This window comes from Watersipora subatra, chromosome 7 (assembly GCF_963576615.1).
Source record: "Watersipora subatra chromosome 7, tzWatSuba1.1, whole genome shotgun sequence".
In the NCBI taxonomy this organism is placed as follows: Eukaryota; Metazoa; Bryozoa; class Gymnolaemata; order Cheilostomatida; family Watersiporidae; genus Watersipora; species Watersipora subatra.
The window spans coordinates 22,059,923-22,078,672 of record NC_088714.1 but is presented as its reverse complement, the minus strand read 5'-3'; the positions used below and the strand labels follow the sequence as shown (position 1 = coordinate 22,078,672).

At 34.2% G+C, this 18,750-nt stretch overlaps 2 protein-coding genes across 2 annotated transcripts in view; one reads left to right on the top strand and one right to left on the bottom strand.

The window, feature by feature from the left end:
* Window positions 1-1,082: 1,082 nt before the first annotated feature.
* Window positions 1,083-6,760, top strand: LOC137400546 (monocarboxylate transporter 12-B-like). Its single transcript, XM_068086871.1, has 4 exons — window positions 1,083-1,086; window positions 4,520-4,702; window positions 4,802-4,966; window positions 6,606-6,760. The coding sequence occupies exons 1-4, from the start codon at window positions 1,083-1,085 to the stop codon at window positions 6,758-6,760; spliced, it is 507 nt and encodes a 168-aa protein (XP_067942972.1).
* Window positions 6,761-10,490: 3,730 nt separating this feature from the next.
* LOC137400216 (monocarboxylate transporter 12-B-like) overlaps window positions 10,491-18,750 on the bottom strand; it is a 58,219-nt gene continuing 49,959 nt past the window's right edge. Inside the window, exon 3 of the mRNA XM_068086545.1 lies at window positions 10,491-10,768. Coding sequence (XP_067942646.1) covers window positions 10,614-10,768 — 155 coding nt within the window. The 3' untranslated portion in view covers window positions 10,491-10,613. The remainder of the gene's footprint in view (window positions 10,769-18,750) is intronic.

Below are 18,750 nucleotides of genomic sequence, written 5' to 3'. Positions count from 1 at the left end.
GTAAGCCGCATCATATCTCAATAATAGGCTGAACTGATTACGCTAGCTGCTCCTTGATTGGACAATAATTATAAAACTTTCAACAATAATTACATACGTTTACTTTACCTTTGTGTTTGGGTTTGAATTAGAGTCATAACATAAACAATAGTATGATGCTCAGTCAATACTGGTAACCTCAAACTTGTATTGAGAATAATTTTATTGTTGTGCTACAAAATCATAATAAGTAAATATTATTATTTATGTACATTTTATATGCTAGAAATTCTACTGTGATACAGCCTACGACCAAAGAGATGTTGGAAAGAAAGAAAGGGTACTGATGGTTGAGAAATGCAATATTAGCAGTCAAATGGCACTGCAGTGCAATAAGATAACTGCAAAGGTAGCTGTAATGTACGGGGTGTGGATGTTATTATATACAACAAATAGCAATAATGAAAGAAAAAGATTATATGTTTATATCTCTCCTCCCTGCTATAGGAGAAATGCAATATTGGCCAATATTAGAAGTAAAATGCACTGATATTATTAGAATAAGCAATATTATTAATATAGTAATAATATAAAACCAATGCAAAATTTTGTTTACATTTAAAAATGTCATTGCTAAAAATATCAAGAAGTTGTGATATTTATATATATTTTTAGAAAATCTGTACTACATAGTCATTGTTCTGTAGTCATCCAAACTTATAATTAAATATTGTAATAATCTCATAAGAATCGTTACAGAAAAATATCATCGTCATTTCCTTTACTTACACTGCATTGGACATCAGTTAGAATACCAAAGTACTCAAAAGTGTCTAAAATGTCAGTTACTTTAAAATCGGCAAAAATGGAACGATTTCAGTACTCCTACGTTAATTACAGAAACATTTGGCGATTCGACAATGCTATAGACTGGTGAAATGTGCACGTTATTTTTTCGTGAAATGCGCATGACTTAATCATTCTATTCTCTGTCGCTCGGCGTTTTAATTTCCGGTCTTAACTTTTATTAAACCAAGCTTTTCAAGTGTTTTGTGAGAATTTTAGGCAAAATTAATTTGTCCATTTGTGTATAATCCGATCGGATGGGTAAGTTTTAAAAGAACATCGACAATTTACAAAGACTTGGTAACATATTTAAATAGGCTTATATGTGTTTTGTATCGTTATTATACTTTAACAACTCTACAAAATGATGGTTAAATTTGTTGATGAAATTTCTAGACAAGGGTTTGTCTCACTGTTGATGAATAGTTTTCGTAAGTTGTGTGCACATGCATTTATCAAAAAAACTCTCAAACTTCGCTCCCGCTCATTTGGTTGCGGGACAAGTAGCTACTCTGCCTGTTACTAATTTTATCCCTGAAAATTGACTGTTTTATAATAGCCAAAATAGTTGCCAATAGTAGTCTACAGATTTTGTCTAAATCAGTAGCTTTTAGCATAAGTTCCAAAAAGGGTTCAGTGAGACCGTCTCAGGGGTTTGGTAAAGGTCTCTCAAAGCAACAACAAAAATCACACTGATTTGCAAGGCCATGTCTTTATAAGAATATAAGGAATTTATCAAATTTTTGTGAGTCCATGCATTGCACTAATTGAGGGCTTTGCGCACAGTGATTTTGATACACAGTTCAGTTGGGGCATCAGCAAAACATATAAGTATGTCTTGTATGTGCAAACAACCAAATTTAATTTTTCACTAAAGAAGAGTTTGGTGAAAGCGCATATGGAACTGGTGAGGTTCAAAACGCTTAACAAAGCTAAGAATAGCTGGTTAAGTTGATGTGTGCACTGCTATAACTCTAATTAAAGGTCCCTACTACTTTGATTGACTGGTCTAAGTTGATGTGTGAGCTGCTATAACTCTAGTTAAAAGGCCCTACTACTTTGATTGACTGGTCTAAGTTCATGTGTGAGCTGCTATAACTCTAGTTAAAGGACCCTACTACTTTGATTGACTGGTCTAAGTTCATGTGTGAGCTGCAGAAAATAGAAAAATTCCAGTTTACTGGTAGCCCTGTTAGAGTAATGGATGAACAGTGATCAACCCAGATACAGGTGGCAAAAGACGATGCTAGCAGCCAGCTTACACTGATGATACAGCAGCAGACACAAAAAATCGAGAAGCTGCAGGAGCAACCCGGCTCCACCAAGAAAATGACCTAACCAAGATCTACCCTCTGCTTGAGTTGCAGCAAAAGGGACATGCCTGTAAGGACTCTGACTCGGGGACACGGCAGAGGGCCAAAACAGTAGCCCCTGCGGCTCGTTAAACCGAGGCCCTTGTTTCCCAACATACAGGCAAGATGACTCAAGGACCACGCAAAGGGACCGACAGGTGGATCTATTCTAGAAAGACTAGACAAGGAAAGGTCATTGCCCGAAAACGTCATTTTGACCACCCGTAATTACTATCAGTCTTTAGATGGTTCTAGCTGCAGACTAGCTTTAGAACTACTCCAAAGAGAGGCCTCTACACAAACCTGTAAACGAATAACTTAAAGCTAGAGACAAAAGAGATGGACCCCTTCAGCCTCACCTTATTGAAGTGTGACCAACAGACCAACTCAGATGCCTGCCTTAAAACTGGCAGGACTGGCCCAAAAACTGGCCGCCAAACTAGCCAGCCCAGCGTGATGTATCGCGAAAACTTCAAGACTTCCTTTTCAATATAACATAACATTTTATACTGTACTGTAAGTGATATAGTATGAATACCATAACATGATGTAATACCTTGCAATATCCTTCAATACTAGCAATTATCATAGCCAAACTTAAAATACAAACTAAAACTGTATAGTATATATAATATGTTACAGTATAGAGCAAACTAAAGTAGGAAATTTATGATATAAAACACTCTATAGGCTAAAATATAACAGTGTATGTATATTATTTATATTAAATATAAAATATAACAATATATACAGTGGAACCTTGATTCAAAAACCGAGTTGTTCGAGATCTGAAACCAGTTTTCCCATTAAAATGAATGTAAGTGAATTTTGATCCATTCCAAAGCGAGTGAACCACTTCGGTAAAGTATTTTACATCATAAACTGTACTGTATACTGCATACTATAAATAAAAATGCGCAGATATAGTTTTCTATTTATGATTATGGAAAAAGAAAACAAATGTAAACATTCCGTATAATTGCTCTTAAAACATCAAAGACATTAAAGGTTAAGATACAATGATAAAAATTGCAGAAATTGATAATGAAACAACAACAAAATGCAACAGATCAGTTACATCAATAATCATAGGAAAATGAAAATATAAACAGCAATGACACATTTACTTCACATCTTTGAAGGAGAATTCTCCTCTAGAACAATGTAGGGTAACTCGACTAGAGGGGTTATTTCTCTAGAAAATTTATTTAGTAAATCTCTTCATCCCAGATAGTTCCTCTCTTTTTGTAAAGAATTTATGAAGCGTAAATCGCTTCTCGGTTTGTTAATGCATGTTTTCATGCCGTTTCTGAAGCTGTTCCAATTTCAATGCACATGCTCTCAAATTTGTGTTTGAGATTCGAGACGAACAAATCTCCAAATTTTTGGTTGATAAACGAGTTGGTCAAGAACCGAAGCACCCAAGAGCTGAGGTTCCAATGTATATAATCAGTACACAAATCGGCAAATTTTAAGTTTGAGATAAATTATTTTCCATGTCGTGAGGCCAAATAAATTAGCTCTAGCAAAAAAAGACGAATAAGCATCGTATTGCATATACTTAAGTCCTAAAATATTTTTGAACAGAAGCATTGTAACTCATGGATGCAAGGCTAAAATAATTAGAATGCGCATGGTGTATGAGGTATATGAAACTATGATTGTTCACTAGCCATTGTAGCTCAGTGGTAGAGCGTCCAATAAGTAACTCTTTGATGCATTTGTTGTGAGTTCCAGTCCAGCATAATGTGGAATTTTAAATCAAAATTTTAATAGCTATAGCTGGACATACCGAAAACAGAAAACAGACATACTTTGAGAAAATATATATATATGCTTTTTCAGAAAATAAACTTATGACCTATTCATAGTCTAGCTCTGCCAAAAACATGTAGGTTGAGTATATGGAGCTTATGTGGTTGGGATCTAAGATAAAAATGTTGGTGTAAAATAACGAACTTTGAAACCTACTATACCAGATGTCTACTAGCAAACTACTAGCAAACTACTAGCTTGTAACAACTCATTGGCAGCCTTGAATTGGAGGTAAATGACATTTTACTGCTCAATAAAATACTCAAGTGGATAGAGAATCAGTTTCTCTCTTTGAAATATGTTTTTCTGAGCAACTGAGAATAGCTAGTCAGGGCACAATCTCTGTAGAGTAGCACTGCGTATGTTCAGATTTCAAAGGATTGTCTACAACTTGCAGCAGTTGGGGAATATACTAGTGCTTAAAAAATCAAAATTGAGGGGTTAAACCAGGTTTGAAACACTTGAAAGACCAGAATATGATTATCTGGTTAGAAGATTAGTTCATGTGAGACAATGTTTCATTTTAGGTATCAGTAAGGAGTTTGTTAGCATGGTGCTATCACTCTGTGGAGTTATGGAGATACCAATGAGAATCTTTCATGGATGGTTAGCTGACAGAAAGATTTTACCTGTTGCTGTTCATGTTGGGCTATGTATGGCCTTTACTGGACTTATGGCATTACTGTGTGGCTTGCTCAACAATACAGCAGGTAAATTTCAGCAAATATTTTTTCCAGTCTTCTCGCTTATTGACAAAACTTTCAATAGATTGACTTCAGAGTCGTTTTAAAAGTTGTCTTCTCTTTTAGGAATGGTGGCTGCAGTGATAGGAATGGGTTCAACCGGTACATCAGTGTTTAGTTTGATGCCAGTCATAGCCAGAGAGCTCTTTGGGATCGACTATATGGAAAGTGCGATGGCTATGAATTTCATTTACATGGGATTGTCCAACAATATATCTACGTTTGCCTCAGGTAGTATTTTATAGCATGCTGTGAAAGCACTTAAAAGTTAAAAACTTCGATTGGTTAAATTTAAATTGAACCTTTTAGCGTCAAGAAGCTAAAAGGTTCAGCTACTATGTCGCGGTCAAGGCCAATTCTTTTCGCGCAGATAATTGTATTATTTCCGTAAAAAGAGCCTCAACATTCTCTGGTCGGTCAGACAAAAACAATACGATATCTCATTTTTACATTTGTGCCAATATCGAGAGGTACAAGTATCGTCTTCAAAGTTTTGATGGATAGCTTCTGGTGGAACAGTAACTAATTTTAACCTTAGTAACTGACTAAGTAATCGTTATTATTTATTCAACATATTCAGGATGGATTTTGATTTAGTTTGCTCAGTTCGTATTAATTTTATCATTGCCGAATCATCTTTTATTGTGATCACAGAAAACAAACCTAATTTAGCTATTACTGGCTAATTATTTCACATTTTTATCTAAAGCTTTTTATACTTGTCTTATTTTTTTAATTTATTTGACCTGCCGAAAACATTTTGCTCATGATATGAAGTTTGAAAGTTACAGTTGTTTGACAAAGTTTGAAAATCTTTACAGTTTTTTTTATTTTTTCTCTTAATTTATTTCAACTACACAAAACACTTTTTTATGATATGCATTTTGAAAGATATAATAGCAAAAGTTGTTATATGTTAAATACAAATCAATTTTCTGTCCAAATACTTTTTTATTACTCAGGCAACGCTGGATAGCACAGCTAGTATAATATATAAATTGTATATAATATATAAAATATACAATATACATATTGAATGTATAAAATATATATAACATGTAGGCCTAGCTAATTTATATACCAGTATATAATCATGTTTTAACTTGCTTGTTTTAAATGCCAATAATCTAAGAGTACGCGTGTATAGAATCAGAGCAATCGAGAAAACTGATCTGCCCTCAGAAACTTTAGTTTGGAGAGGCAGTAAAATTAACCTCATACACCCAACAGCTTGCAAAATATGAAATGTCTTAAACCATGTTGATTATCAATGTAAATTAGGGTGCCTCAGTAGAGATATGGTCACCTCTGGAGCTTCAGCGTGGTTACAGTGTGACCACTGCATTGGTGTAACATAGGGCCTGATCATGTGCTATGTTTACTATGGCTGCATTTGTATCACCAACAGCTGTGATATACTGTCTGTAGCGGCTCTTTCTTCACCTAGCAGATTGAAGCAGTCTTATTAAACTTATCACCTGAGTTAGTAACCGTCAATGTACAGTTAACTTTAGTAAAGCAACCCGCATACTCAAAAGTGCAATAAATAAAAGCTTGGCTATGATTAGTGACGGATATTCGCTTGCGATGTAAGGACACCATAAGTAACCCTTGTGATGAAAGGACACCATAAGTGACCCTTGTGATGTAAGGACACCATAAGTGAACCGTAAGACATATGTACGTGGAATGATACATGCCATAACTGTGTGTAGCTAGTCAACAGTATGCTTTGTTTTGCTGAGACCTGAAAGATTCTCACCAAAGTTGATGGTCATCCATTCAATGCCCATGTGCAACTGTGCTTCATTGTCTAAGATGTATATATTAATATAACATTTATATATTTGTATTATCTATGATATTTTAGGTGGCATATATGAGTATACGCTACACTGGAGAAACGTCTACTACTACATAGCCGCATGTGCAATATCAGGAAGTGCTCTCATGTTTGTAATTGCCTTCGCTATCAGAAGAAAGGCTCATAAGCCTAGCAATGAGCTCACACAAAGTGCTGACTAGATGTCTATTATCATCACTAGTATGCTTTATAATTTACTGCTAGTTTAAGAGAACTGTAGAGATTGGTGCTTGACTATATTAAGGTTTTCAAGTTTTTAATATTAATATAATTCTATCAGCGAGAATTGTGGGAAATGCTGCTACTTTTGTATAATGCTTCATATTCTTTCAAAAAAATTCATATGTAATATAAATTTATTTTAATATTGTATTTTACAGCCGAAAAGATCATTTTAATAAACATTGATAGCAATTATAGTTATAATTGGTGAGGTAGGAAATGTTTTTTCTCCTTTGCCAATGTCAGTGTTCTATGATTTAAGAAAAGCCTGAGTGAGTTGACAGATTACATATAGACCTACTTCTACACACTGGTTGGTGCTGATCATAAGATGTCTCTAAGGGTTTGTTTCTATTGGGCTAGGTGTATGACAGTACAGACCACCCACAAATCTAGATAACTGATGATTCAAAATTAAAGATAGGACATTCTTCTTGTCACTACTAGAGGCCTTTCCAGGAGTTAGATTTGAGGCTGTTGTTCATAGGTTAGACTCATTGCTTTACAGAAGCTACAATAAAGTGCAACATTGCATAGAATAAATTTAGATTTAGGCCTCATCACACTGCCCAGTTGTGCAACCTGCACTTAAGATCGTTGCAGTATTGTTGTCATAGCAAATTAAACCCTTGCTTATCTGCTGTTCTAATATTGACAGCACCATAATTATAAGTGACAGCAAACATGTAGAATATAAATTCTCTGTTATGTTCCTATGTCTAAAATTTGGATGAACCTTTGTCTAGCAAAGATCAATCAGACTGCAAGCATTTACCTTCACCTCAAAGATGCCTGCGTATTCAGGTTGTTGAGTGCTGACCAGAGATTATGCAGACCTTGTTAGGTTACAAGAGCAGAAAACTCTGGTGGTTAGGAAGTTTCATAGCTTTAAAGATTTAATTCTTTATTATATCATTACTTTTTGTATTATTTATTATGTTATTATTTTCTATGTTATTTATTGTAGCATCACTATTTATACTGTTACTTATTGAATTACTCCTTTTCATATAGTTAATTACTTATTAAGTTATTATTTACTGTATGTACTCAGTTCTGAACTGAATGTCCCAACGAACTATGTGGTTGGCGTTCAATCAATAAAATAAAATACTCACTATATTCATCAACTACATCTGTCATACTACCAAAGGTTAACTCTAAAATACATCGCCGTGACTTTGGCTACAAATGGCTAGAACAAATGGGGTGCAAAGTGAGACAAACATTTCTTAGCTAGGTTCATATTTTTTGCCAGCCTAATTGAGTGAGCACACTTTAACCATTTATCTAAACTTCCCGCTCATATTTTAACCATTGGTCTGATTTTGATTGGTACTTCTAATTGTACTCTGGTTCAACTAACTCATACCTTCATGTGAGTTAGTATTTAGTTAGGGATGTTCTGATCTTCTCCACCTTCTGTTGGAAGAGCGCTACTGTAACAGTGGTGTACTATTGGGCATTGCTACTTGTCGGAGTTGTCTTCCACAAAAGAGCAGGAGAGCAGGACTCAAACTACAGATTGGCCATTTGGCATTCCAAGCAGCTAACACAGCTGCTAATAATATGTAGGTTGTTTACAATGAGAGAGGATACTGTTTCACTGACTCAACACAGGTTATAGGTTGTCAACTAATCGTAAATGTGAATATGCTAGTAACTAGAAATTCCCCTGTCATACAGCCCACGACCGAAGTGATATTGGAAAAAAGAAAGGGTACTGATAGTTGAGAAATGCAATATTAGCAGTCAAATGGCACTGCAGTGCAATAGGATAACTGCAATGGTAGCTGCAATGGTAGCTGTAATGTACTAGGTGTTATTATGTACAACAAACAGTAATAATGAAAGGAAAAGATTATATGTTTATATCTTCTCCCTGCAATAGGAGACAAATCAAATCATAAGCAGCTAACACTGCTGTTTATGATATGTACGTTGTTTAGAATGAGAGAGGATACTGTTTCAATGACTGAACACAGGTTGTAGGTTGCCAAATAACCGCAAATGTGAATATGCTAGTGAAAAGTAAAGCTATTTATACCTGAAACTAACTAGTAACAACAAATCTAGCACTGAAATCTTTAAAAGGCTAGAACAGTTGAAGGCAAAACTAGACCTGATTTACTACAAACGTAAGAGCCAGTGCAAACATACTGGAGGCTCAACATGTGAACAAAGTTATTTTTCTTAGCATTTCTACATTACATTTCTGTTAATAATGGCGTAGCAGCAAAACCAAAGCACTTAAAATATGTTCATAAATATTTTAAGAAAAGTTTTTGTTTAGTTTTTTTACATTACTACAGAGTGAACTAATTTTTGCTTTGTATTTTATATGATGATGCTCCAAGTCAGTAAACATGTCAAATATTGCTGATAGTACACAGAAACATCTTTCTTAGATGTTAACAATAAATATTGGGATTCTAACATTTACTGATAGAGATATAATTAGATATAGTTGAGCTGATGATCTGCAGACTCGTTTATACTATGGCCTGGCTACTTACAGCTAGCTAGTTATTAACTTAATTGTGTTAAACAGATTTATTAATAAACCTCCGGCAAGCTCACCTATGAATAATAATATAACAAGCAATATCAAAAAATTAATAATATAGTAAGCAATAACATAACAAGGAATAAGTAGACTCAATAAGACAATAAATATTATAATAAGTATTGTAATAAGTAATAATTTAATAATATAATTATTGTTAATAAAACCAGTAATAAACAGAGAATATTATAACAAGTAATGCTACAATAAATAATACAAAAAGTAACAATATAATAAAGAATTAAATCTTTAAAGCTATGAAACTTATTAACCATCAGAGTTTTCTGCTCTTGTAACCTAACAAGGTCTGCATAATCTCTGGGTTCCACCCAACAACCTGAATATGCAGGTATCTTTGAGGTGAAGGTAAATGCTTGCAGTCTGGTTGGTATTTGATAGTGCTAGACAAAGGTTCATCCAACTTTTAAACATAAGAACATAAAATAAAATTTATATGTATATTCTACAGGTTTGCTGTCACCTATAATTATGGTGCTGCCATTATTAGAACAGCAGATAAGCAAGGGTTTAAGTTGCTATGACAACAATACTGAAACCACCTCAAGTTCAGGTTGCACAACTGTGTGGTGTGATGAGGCCGTGAGTCTAAACTTGTTCTAAGCAATGTTGCCCTTTATTGGAGCTGCCGTAAGGTAGTGAGTCTAACATATGAACAACAGCCTCGAGTATAATCCCTAAAAAGGCCTCTAGTAGTGGCAAGAAGAATATCCTATCTTTAATTTTTGAGTCATTAGTTTTCTAGAGTTGTAGGTGGTCTCTACTGTCATACACCTAGCCCAATAGAAACAAATCCTTAGAGACATCTTATGACCAGCACCAACCAGTGTGTAGGAGTAGGTCTATATGCAATCAGTCACCACATTCTGGCTTTTTAAAAATCATAGAACACCGAAGGGCAGACGAAGAGGGAAAAATATTCTTATATTTTCTACTTCACCAATTATAATCATAATCACTACCAATGGTTATTAAAATGATTTCTTCAGCTGTAAAATACAATATTAAAATAACTTTACATTGCATATAAATTTTTTTGAAAGAAGCAGAAACATTATACAAAAGTAGCAGCAATTCCCACAATTCTCGCTGATAGAATTACATTAATATTAAAAACTTGAAAGCCTTAATATAGTCAAGCACCAACCTCTACAGCTCTATTAAACTAGCAGTAAATCATAAAGCATATTAGTGATGATAATAGACATCTATTCAGCACTTTGTGAGAGCTCATTGCTAGGTTTATGAGCCTTTCTTCTGATAGCGAAGGCAATTACAAACATGAGAGCACTTCCTGATATGGTACATGCGGCTATGTAGTAGTAGACGTTTCTCCAGTGTAGCGTATACTCATATATGCCACCTAAAATATCATATATAAATACAAATATAAAAATATTACATCAATATATACATCTCAGACAAGGAAGCGCAGTTGCGCATAAGCATTAAAATATGATAGATATATACAACCTTTTACTACAGTAAGAGTCATGTCTATCTGTTTGTCTGTCTGTCCGACACCTGACGGGTAGCAAAAAAGATTGATTTCAACAGGATTCAAACTCACAACTTTTGGCAGGTGGTAGACTGACACTCAGATCAGGTGGTAGAATGACACTCAGCACAAGTGGTAGACTGACAATCAGTGCAGTTAATAGACTGACACTCAGTGCAGGTGGTAGACTGACACTCTGTGCAAGTGGTAGACTGACACTCAGTGCAGTTGGTAGACTGACACTCAATGCAGTTGGTAGACTGACACTCAGCACAAGTGGTAGACTGACAATCAGTGCAGTTGGTAGACTGACACTCAGTACAGTTTGTAGACTGACACTGTACCAACTGTACTGATTGACCACCTTGGAACTTTGCAGACTTATTGCACAGGTAGTACGCTTGAAAAACTCTCATGATGCACCAGGCTGTCAGGGTGCTAGCACATATATAAATATTACATTAACATACAAATAATATATATATATATACCATACATACCTTACCATAAATATTATGTATACACATAAATATGTAGATATAATATATACTATACAAGCTGTACATATGTATATATGTATATACGTATATATATAAATATATATATATATATATATATATATATACTCAAAATATGTAGGATGGGAGGCCCCCTAATATGAGGCCTTCGTATATATAAAAATTATCTAAAATGTGTATAGCAAATTGATAATAGGAGGCGGAACATTTTTGCCTCCTATCGAGGATATATTTTTAAATTTGTTAGAGGTAGTTTTGAACTTGGAGTTGTCTCTTCAAGGATATGTGTCCAAAATTAATGAATTCATAGGTAAAATTTGTACACACTTAAGAGTTAAGTCTCCTTACCCCAAATTTTGCAATAAAATGCACAACTGATGGCTGCCAGCTGAGCTTTTATAGGCAGGTTTTTATCAGGCATGAAATCAAAGTGTTATGTGATGTGAATAATAAACAAACCAATTATGAATTGAATTAGCAAGAAGTTATTTTTTGAATATAAACCTTTAAAACTGATGGTTTGATTTCGATGATTGTGGTCTATCTTTTGAACTTATGTGTAAATTGGCTACTTTTCCGCAATATAAAAAACTCATAGCATTTTATTTATTGTACAACAAATATAGTTAGTAAATGTGGATGTTGGCTGACTGGTTATTGTCATGGCAAGAAGGGACTGAATGGTAGGTACTAAAACAGCTGGTTTACCTAACATTTTTATCCAAAAAGTTGTAAATGCATTAAAACCAATTAAAATAGTTTGTATTTTATTACTTCACAACAGAGCTAAAAATTAATAGCAAACAGCAACAAATTTATGCAAACATAGTATGATCATGCAGAACTACGCTAAAAAAATCATCTCTTGATATTAATGTTAAGAAATCAACAACATATTGATACTTAATTACAAAAACGATATAATACCAAATAAATTTAAAAGATATATTCTACAAAAGTAGAGACATTATTATTCAAACACATACAAAGTATTCACAATGTGTTTTTATTATTTTCTATGATTCATCAGTGTCAGTTTATAAAACAAAATATTCTTATAATGTTTTATTTCGTATTGTAAAATGACGCTATTAAACTATACAGTTATATATCCATGTACATATACATATGTACATGTATATAGTTTTAGTGCGCACGTAACAATCGTAGGATATGGAATGTTCAACAATAGATAGAATGTTAATTTTGACTTCTCCCCTGGTATTCTAAATCACTGCAAGATAATTTAGATAAAATTAGCAAATTTGATGCTTCTATGGAGGAAATCGTATTTACAGGGGAGATAAATCCTAAAATGTCATTTTTGCCAGATCTCTCATAGAAGTGGAAATGACAGCTACGGCACTTCTTCAGCTTTGAATTATCCATACAATAATTAGTCTAAATCACTGCAGAAATTTCCACTGAAAAACGGTGCCAATAGAAACACAAGATAAACTGTCTTGGCCCACGGCCTATACGGCATCAAAGTGTTAATTGACTTCATAACAAGTGTTTGGAAAACCATGAACAGGCCATTAGGCAAGCCACTAATTAAAAAGCTTACACTGTTCTGGCTACATTATTACAAACATACTGTAAGAATCGCTTGCAGCTAGTTTTCTGATGAAGGCAGCAAAAATTCAGTTATTTTATCTTAGTTCATTGGCTATCATTACAACAATGCATCAATAGTTACAAAGAACATTTTTTTGCTTCTACTAGCACTTTATATTTGTATATTTGTATTGAATAAAGCGTTGCTGTTTGTCAATAAAATGCTACCTCGCCAAGCGGAGAGTGGTTAAGCGAATTACTTCATCTAATGAAGAACAGGTTCAGGCTTTCCTTTTTTACCGGTTTTAATAGGCAAACATCAAACAGAGCAGACAGTAGTCAATAATTTCTATAGTACGCAACAATTTTGTCTGTGCCTCTGAAGCTAGGGGCAGAGATTAAAAAAACTATTTTTATTGGTTTGGCTACTGGTGGCATACAGCTTAAGAGTCGACTACCCTAACACATGCAATAATGAGCTGTCTTCTTTAAGGGTAGAATAATTGTGGATGTAATTATTCTCTGCACTTTATCAACACGCATGACCATCCCTCAAAGTTCAGCGGACTGCCATGGGTACTAGTAATAACAATACAATGATAATTGCAAAGTATGAAAGCCGCAGTCTGAAAAAATACATATTACATACATATACATATTTTAAATAAACTGATAACTAACAATGAATAAGACATGTAAGATAAATTTTAGAAAAAAAAACTAGAAGGTGCTATGCTAGATAATGAACACCAAGACTGATGAATGAACTATAACAAATGAAAACAAGCAATCAGACAGTAGGGAACACAAAAGTGGATGACAAAAAGAGGCAGGGTGTCTAATAACAGCAGCGCAAGACTAAGCACTGCAAACCAATTACAGGAATGGTAACTAAGTGCAGGTTGTGTAAGACAAAGGGTGAAACAGCCATATTGTAAACAAATGCTCAAAGATTGTACAAACTGAATACAACCTCTGACTTGATCAAGTGGCCTCAGCAGATTACTGGAGTATATGTAAGAAGCATAACATACCACACACAGCATAATAGTATAACCATAGGGTAGAGACAGTGTCTGAGAATGACAAAGTGAAAGGTTTAGTACTGATCAAAAAATAAACAACAGATTGTCAGATTAGTTGTATAACCATCATATGTGATGCCAGAGTAAAAAGAAGAAGGAAATATATAAAGGAGATGTACAAAGTGCAAGATTTGAGCATCGAAGGCTGTAGAATTTTCAACCGAAAGTAATATAATGTATGTAGTGATTGGAGTGATTGATACATTATTCAGCCAGCTTGTGTCATATCTCATTGAGGTCAGTGCTCAACAGTTTTTTAAACAACTCAGAAAACAGTGCTGCTAGGAGCTGGTCAGATTTTAAGGACGACTATTCAGTAAAATGACTCGTTAAAGTCAAAATCATCAGGCTAAGGCCTTGGCTCACCTCCTACCAGCCACCCGGTTGTGAAGACAGTTTTTAGAATGACACTAATAATATAAATAATAGCAGTGTCTGTCCATATGACTAAAGCTAGATATAGAGGTTAGGAAAAACATTGCATGGGAAGTTGAACTCAAATCTTTGGCTGAACAGCTGTGCACACTAACAACTAACACTAAAAACGGCTCAGCTTAACAACCTTGCAGCTATGTTGGGCAGTGGGCCAAGGCAGTTTATTCTTGCATCTTCGTTGGCACCCCCTTTCAGTGGCAATTTCTGCAGTGATTCAGAATAATTTTGGTATGGATAATTCAAAACTGAACAGTTGCCACAGCTGTCATTCCCAATTCTGAAAGAAATTTGATAAAATTTTATTTTAGGATTTATCACCCCTGTAAATAAGATTCTTTCCATAGAACCATCAGATTTGCAACTTTTTATAATATTTATTTTGCTGAAATTTAGGATGTCATTGGTGAAGTCAAAATTCATCTTCTATCTACTTTCTAACTTTCTATATCTTACGATTGTTACAACCACATGTAAACTATATACATCTATATACGTATATGCCAATGTAAATGTGTGTATAGTTGTATGGTTTATTAGCTTTATTTTACACAAAAAATTCAAAACCTCTTTAATTATGTTTTATAACCTGAAACTGATGAATCATAGAATATAATAATTGGTGATTATTATTAGCATTATTATTAGTGGTATTATTAACAGCTAATATCAGCAGTCTTACAAAACGAGCTGGGATATTTCAAAATATCGCATATCCTAACTATTTGTTCAATATGTTTAGTTCTTAATCATTTTCTTCACTATCGGCATCTTCTTCTACTCCTGCTACAGTTTTGTTTCAGTGCATGCATGTGTAAGCTCTGTGTAAGGCAGCTCTGCCATGATACTAGCACATCAGTTCCCTCGGAACCTGGATTTTGACACTCCCATAGAACAGCTTGTAGAATTTCAGGTGGGGCGATAATTCTGGTATGACACTTTACTGCATACTCATCATTTTCCTTACTCAGTATCCACCGATGTAAAGAAGGAAATTGTGCTTTGGCAAGTTGTGTTGTTGACCCTTTCCATATACATGTATGTATAGCTGCTACATAATTGACACAATGCACATGGTTTTCAGCGATTGAAGGGAGGGACTGACTGGTTTAGACCTAGACAAAAACAGTCGGTCTGTTAGTCAGTTGAAGTCTGTACCATTTTCCTGGGTGCTATCTCCTTGGCCATAGAGTCTGCGTGTGTAGGTTTCACAGAGAGAATAAAGTCGCTTTGAAACTTAAATGATTCTCAGAGTCCTTTCATTACCTGCTGAAGGTCGACTTCTGAAATACTCACTCACCTCACAGTGTTTTCTCATAACAAGCTCAATTTTGCTGTTATTTGTCTCTGATGGCATATGTTCTGTGAATCTAGTAGCGATTGCAGACAACTTGAAGCGTACACTATTTGAAACAGACCATTCAGGCTCTTTAAAAGTGTTTTCCAGCTTTCTAGACAGTGACTAGTCAATGTTTATTAAGTTAAATTTTTGAAATTCATGTATGTGAGCTACACAAATCATGTCAAAGCTCAAACAGTGAATGCACTTATCTTGTATCTTATTATTTTCTATTATTCATCTGTGTCAGGTAATAAAACATAACTAATCTGTGTCAGGTTATAAAACATAATTATAGTGTTTTGAATAGTTTTTGTAAAATAAAGCTATTAAACCATACAATTATTTACATACATGTATGTACATATTCATATATACATGTATATAGTTTACATGTGGGTGTAACAATAGTACGATATGGAATGTTCGAAAATAAATAGAAGATAAATTTCGACTTCACCAATGACATCCTAAATTACAGCAAAATAATTATGATAAAAAGTTGCAAATCTGACGCTTCTATGGAAATAATTTAATTTACAGGGGAGATAAATCCTAATATATTCTTTTTATCAAATTTATCATAGAAGTGGGAATGGCAGCTGCGGCAACTTCAGTTTTGAGCTCTCCATACCAAAAATAGTCTAAATCATTGCAGAAAATGCCACCAAAATGGGGTGCCAAAGGAACATCATTTCTAGAACTGTTTTGCCTGCTCGGCCCATAGCCTATGTGTAATAATTTTACAAATTCAGCTTGCCAGACTGACAGGGTACCAGTTTTTCTGTAATAAGAATTCTGGGCCTCCTTCTGCTCTAAGCCATGGTTAAAGGTTTGGGAAAAACGTTGCGTAATAGGTAAGGTTTCATACTGGGTAAATATTGAAAAGTTGCAACGAAAAAATTATTTTTTACAAATAAATTGCTGCTTTGATAATTTCCCGAGGTAAAGTTTTTAGAATTCAGCCTGTTCATGAAACATCACTGCCAGAGACAGCTAGAGGAAAAGCACAAGGATAGCGACAGCTGAGAAAATTAGGTTTTCACACTGATCAAGAACAGTCCCAGCAATCTTGTACTATGCGTAGAAAATCAGCAAGGAGATGCAAACAAACATTTGTAAAAAATATTTAAAAGAGCTGATCAGTTTACACTCTCATACATTTACAAGTAGAACTGCTTGGAGTTTGTATTTGATGGAGAACAGGCTAATGAAAAGGCTGTACTAATGAACTACCAATACAATAATCCAGGCACCTTGCTTGTAGCTGTGCATATATGCAGGATAAGACAACTTGTGCTTAGAGGTCACTGATGATGGATAGTCAAAGCTGCCATGATTTTTCACAAGCTTTTTAAAAACGTGTGGTTCTTCTTGCTGTCTGTTACACTTTAATATAACGCTTGCTGTGCTTCTGGAAATGTCAGCAATCATTATACGGTTTAAACAGTAATTAAGATGCTTGTGACATTTTAGTCTCAATTTTAATACATAGTTCATTTGCTTCGATGTCTTAACGGCCTCTTTTCCTGTCAAATTCAAAAATAGTTGGTCAAAAAGTATTGAAGTTTTTCCATCATTTGAAATTTTGTTGGTTGTTTTTGGTGTTCTGACAGACAGGATGTTTTAAGATTAAAATTAGCAAAACTCAATTCCAGTTACAATGCTCACACAAAAAAAAGTGCTCAGACCTCTCCAAAACTTACATCCATAGTCATGCTAGTTGTTTACAAAAATAGACATACTATCACGTTATCAATGAATACTCACGTGTTCATACAGTATTTAAAGGAAACCAGTGGGACTAATTCTAATCAAACTATCTTTATAATATTTGAAACTGGCTATAGCGGTGTATCTAAGGATAGGCTTACATTCTAATTTGCATCTAAACACTCATAAGCAAACACAAATAATATGTACGTCAATAAATATGCATAACACCGCAACTTGGCTGCAATAGCCGATGACATCACTGGATGAAGAACAGGAAGTGCAATGATTGACATCTTTTTGGAGTAAACATTTTCTTCTGAACTTTATCAATGCAATCAAAAATTCTCAATTTTAATTTTGAAACATCCCTGCAGCCAAATCACATAAAACAACATGCAGAAAGTCAAAAGAAGGAAAATACAACGATTATATAACGATTTTTAAAACTTTATGCAATGGACAATTTCAAAATATTGGTTTTAAAAGGTTTATAGGAAGTAATTGCCAAATAATGACATCAATATTAGTTGTACGTCCTACTCAATAAATAGTGAGTAAGAGTTGCAACATTTTCGATGATATCAACATTTTAATCTTTTTATGAAAACGCTTTGATAAATATAATTAGCTCGTGTAATACATTGAACTTTGAAACAGAGAGCTACATTGTAAATCTCACAAAAAGTGATGGTTTTAGACGTCTGTGAATTTTTTAGTTAACTATATCATAACTATTGTGTCACACATGCAAGAATACACCACATTTCATCCAACATATATAACAAGAATTTTAATCTAATTTTTAATTTAAGAGCTTTTAATCAAAAGCTGTAAAGGTTGACTTGCACAAAATAAATTCACATTACAGGTGTATAGTATCAAAAGATTGACCATGTCTTACTCTGCTGTGTTGTTGGTGCAAAATATGTGTAAATGTAATTGCAAGCTTTTAAAAGCTCTAAATCGAACAATTAATCGCCGCCGGTTGGAATCAATTTATTTTACTGACGTAGGCTAGTCCAGCATTTTTTGTTATTGTTTTGACAACTGATGTTCTCACGTGAAATTGAAGGCCAATACAAGGCTCAATAGAAAAGTTCTCGTAGCATTAGTTTATGACAAACACTTCGGGTTTTATCGAGAAACCCATATCAAATATAGATGCTCGCTACTTTACAGTTTTGTTTCGGCTTGGTCTAA

Bases quoted from the DNA above. Each gene is read 5' to 3' on its own strand.
- LOC137400546 (XM_068086871.1), top strand. The intron at 4,703-4,801 runs GTAAATTTCAGC...CTTCTCTTTTAG, and splicing joins CTTGCTCAACAATACAGCAG to GAATGGTGGCTGCAGTGATA. The intron at 4,967-6,605 runs GTAGTATTTTAT...ATGATATTTTAG, and splicing joins TATATCTACGTTTGCCTCAG to GTGGCATATATGAGTATACG.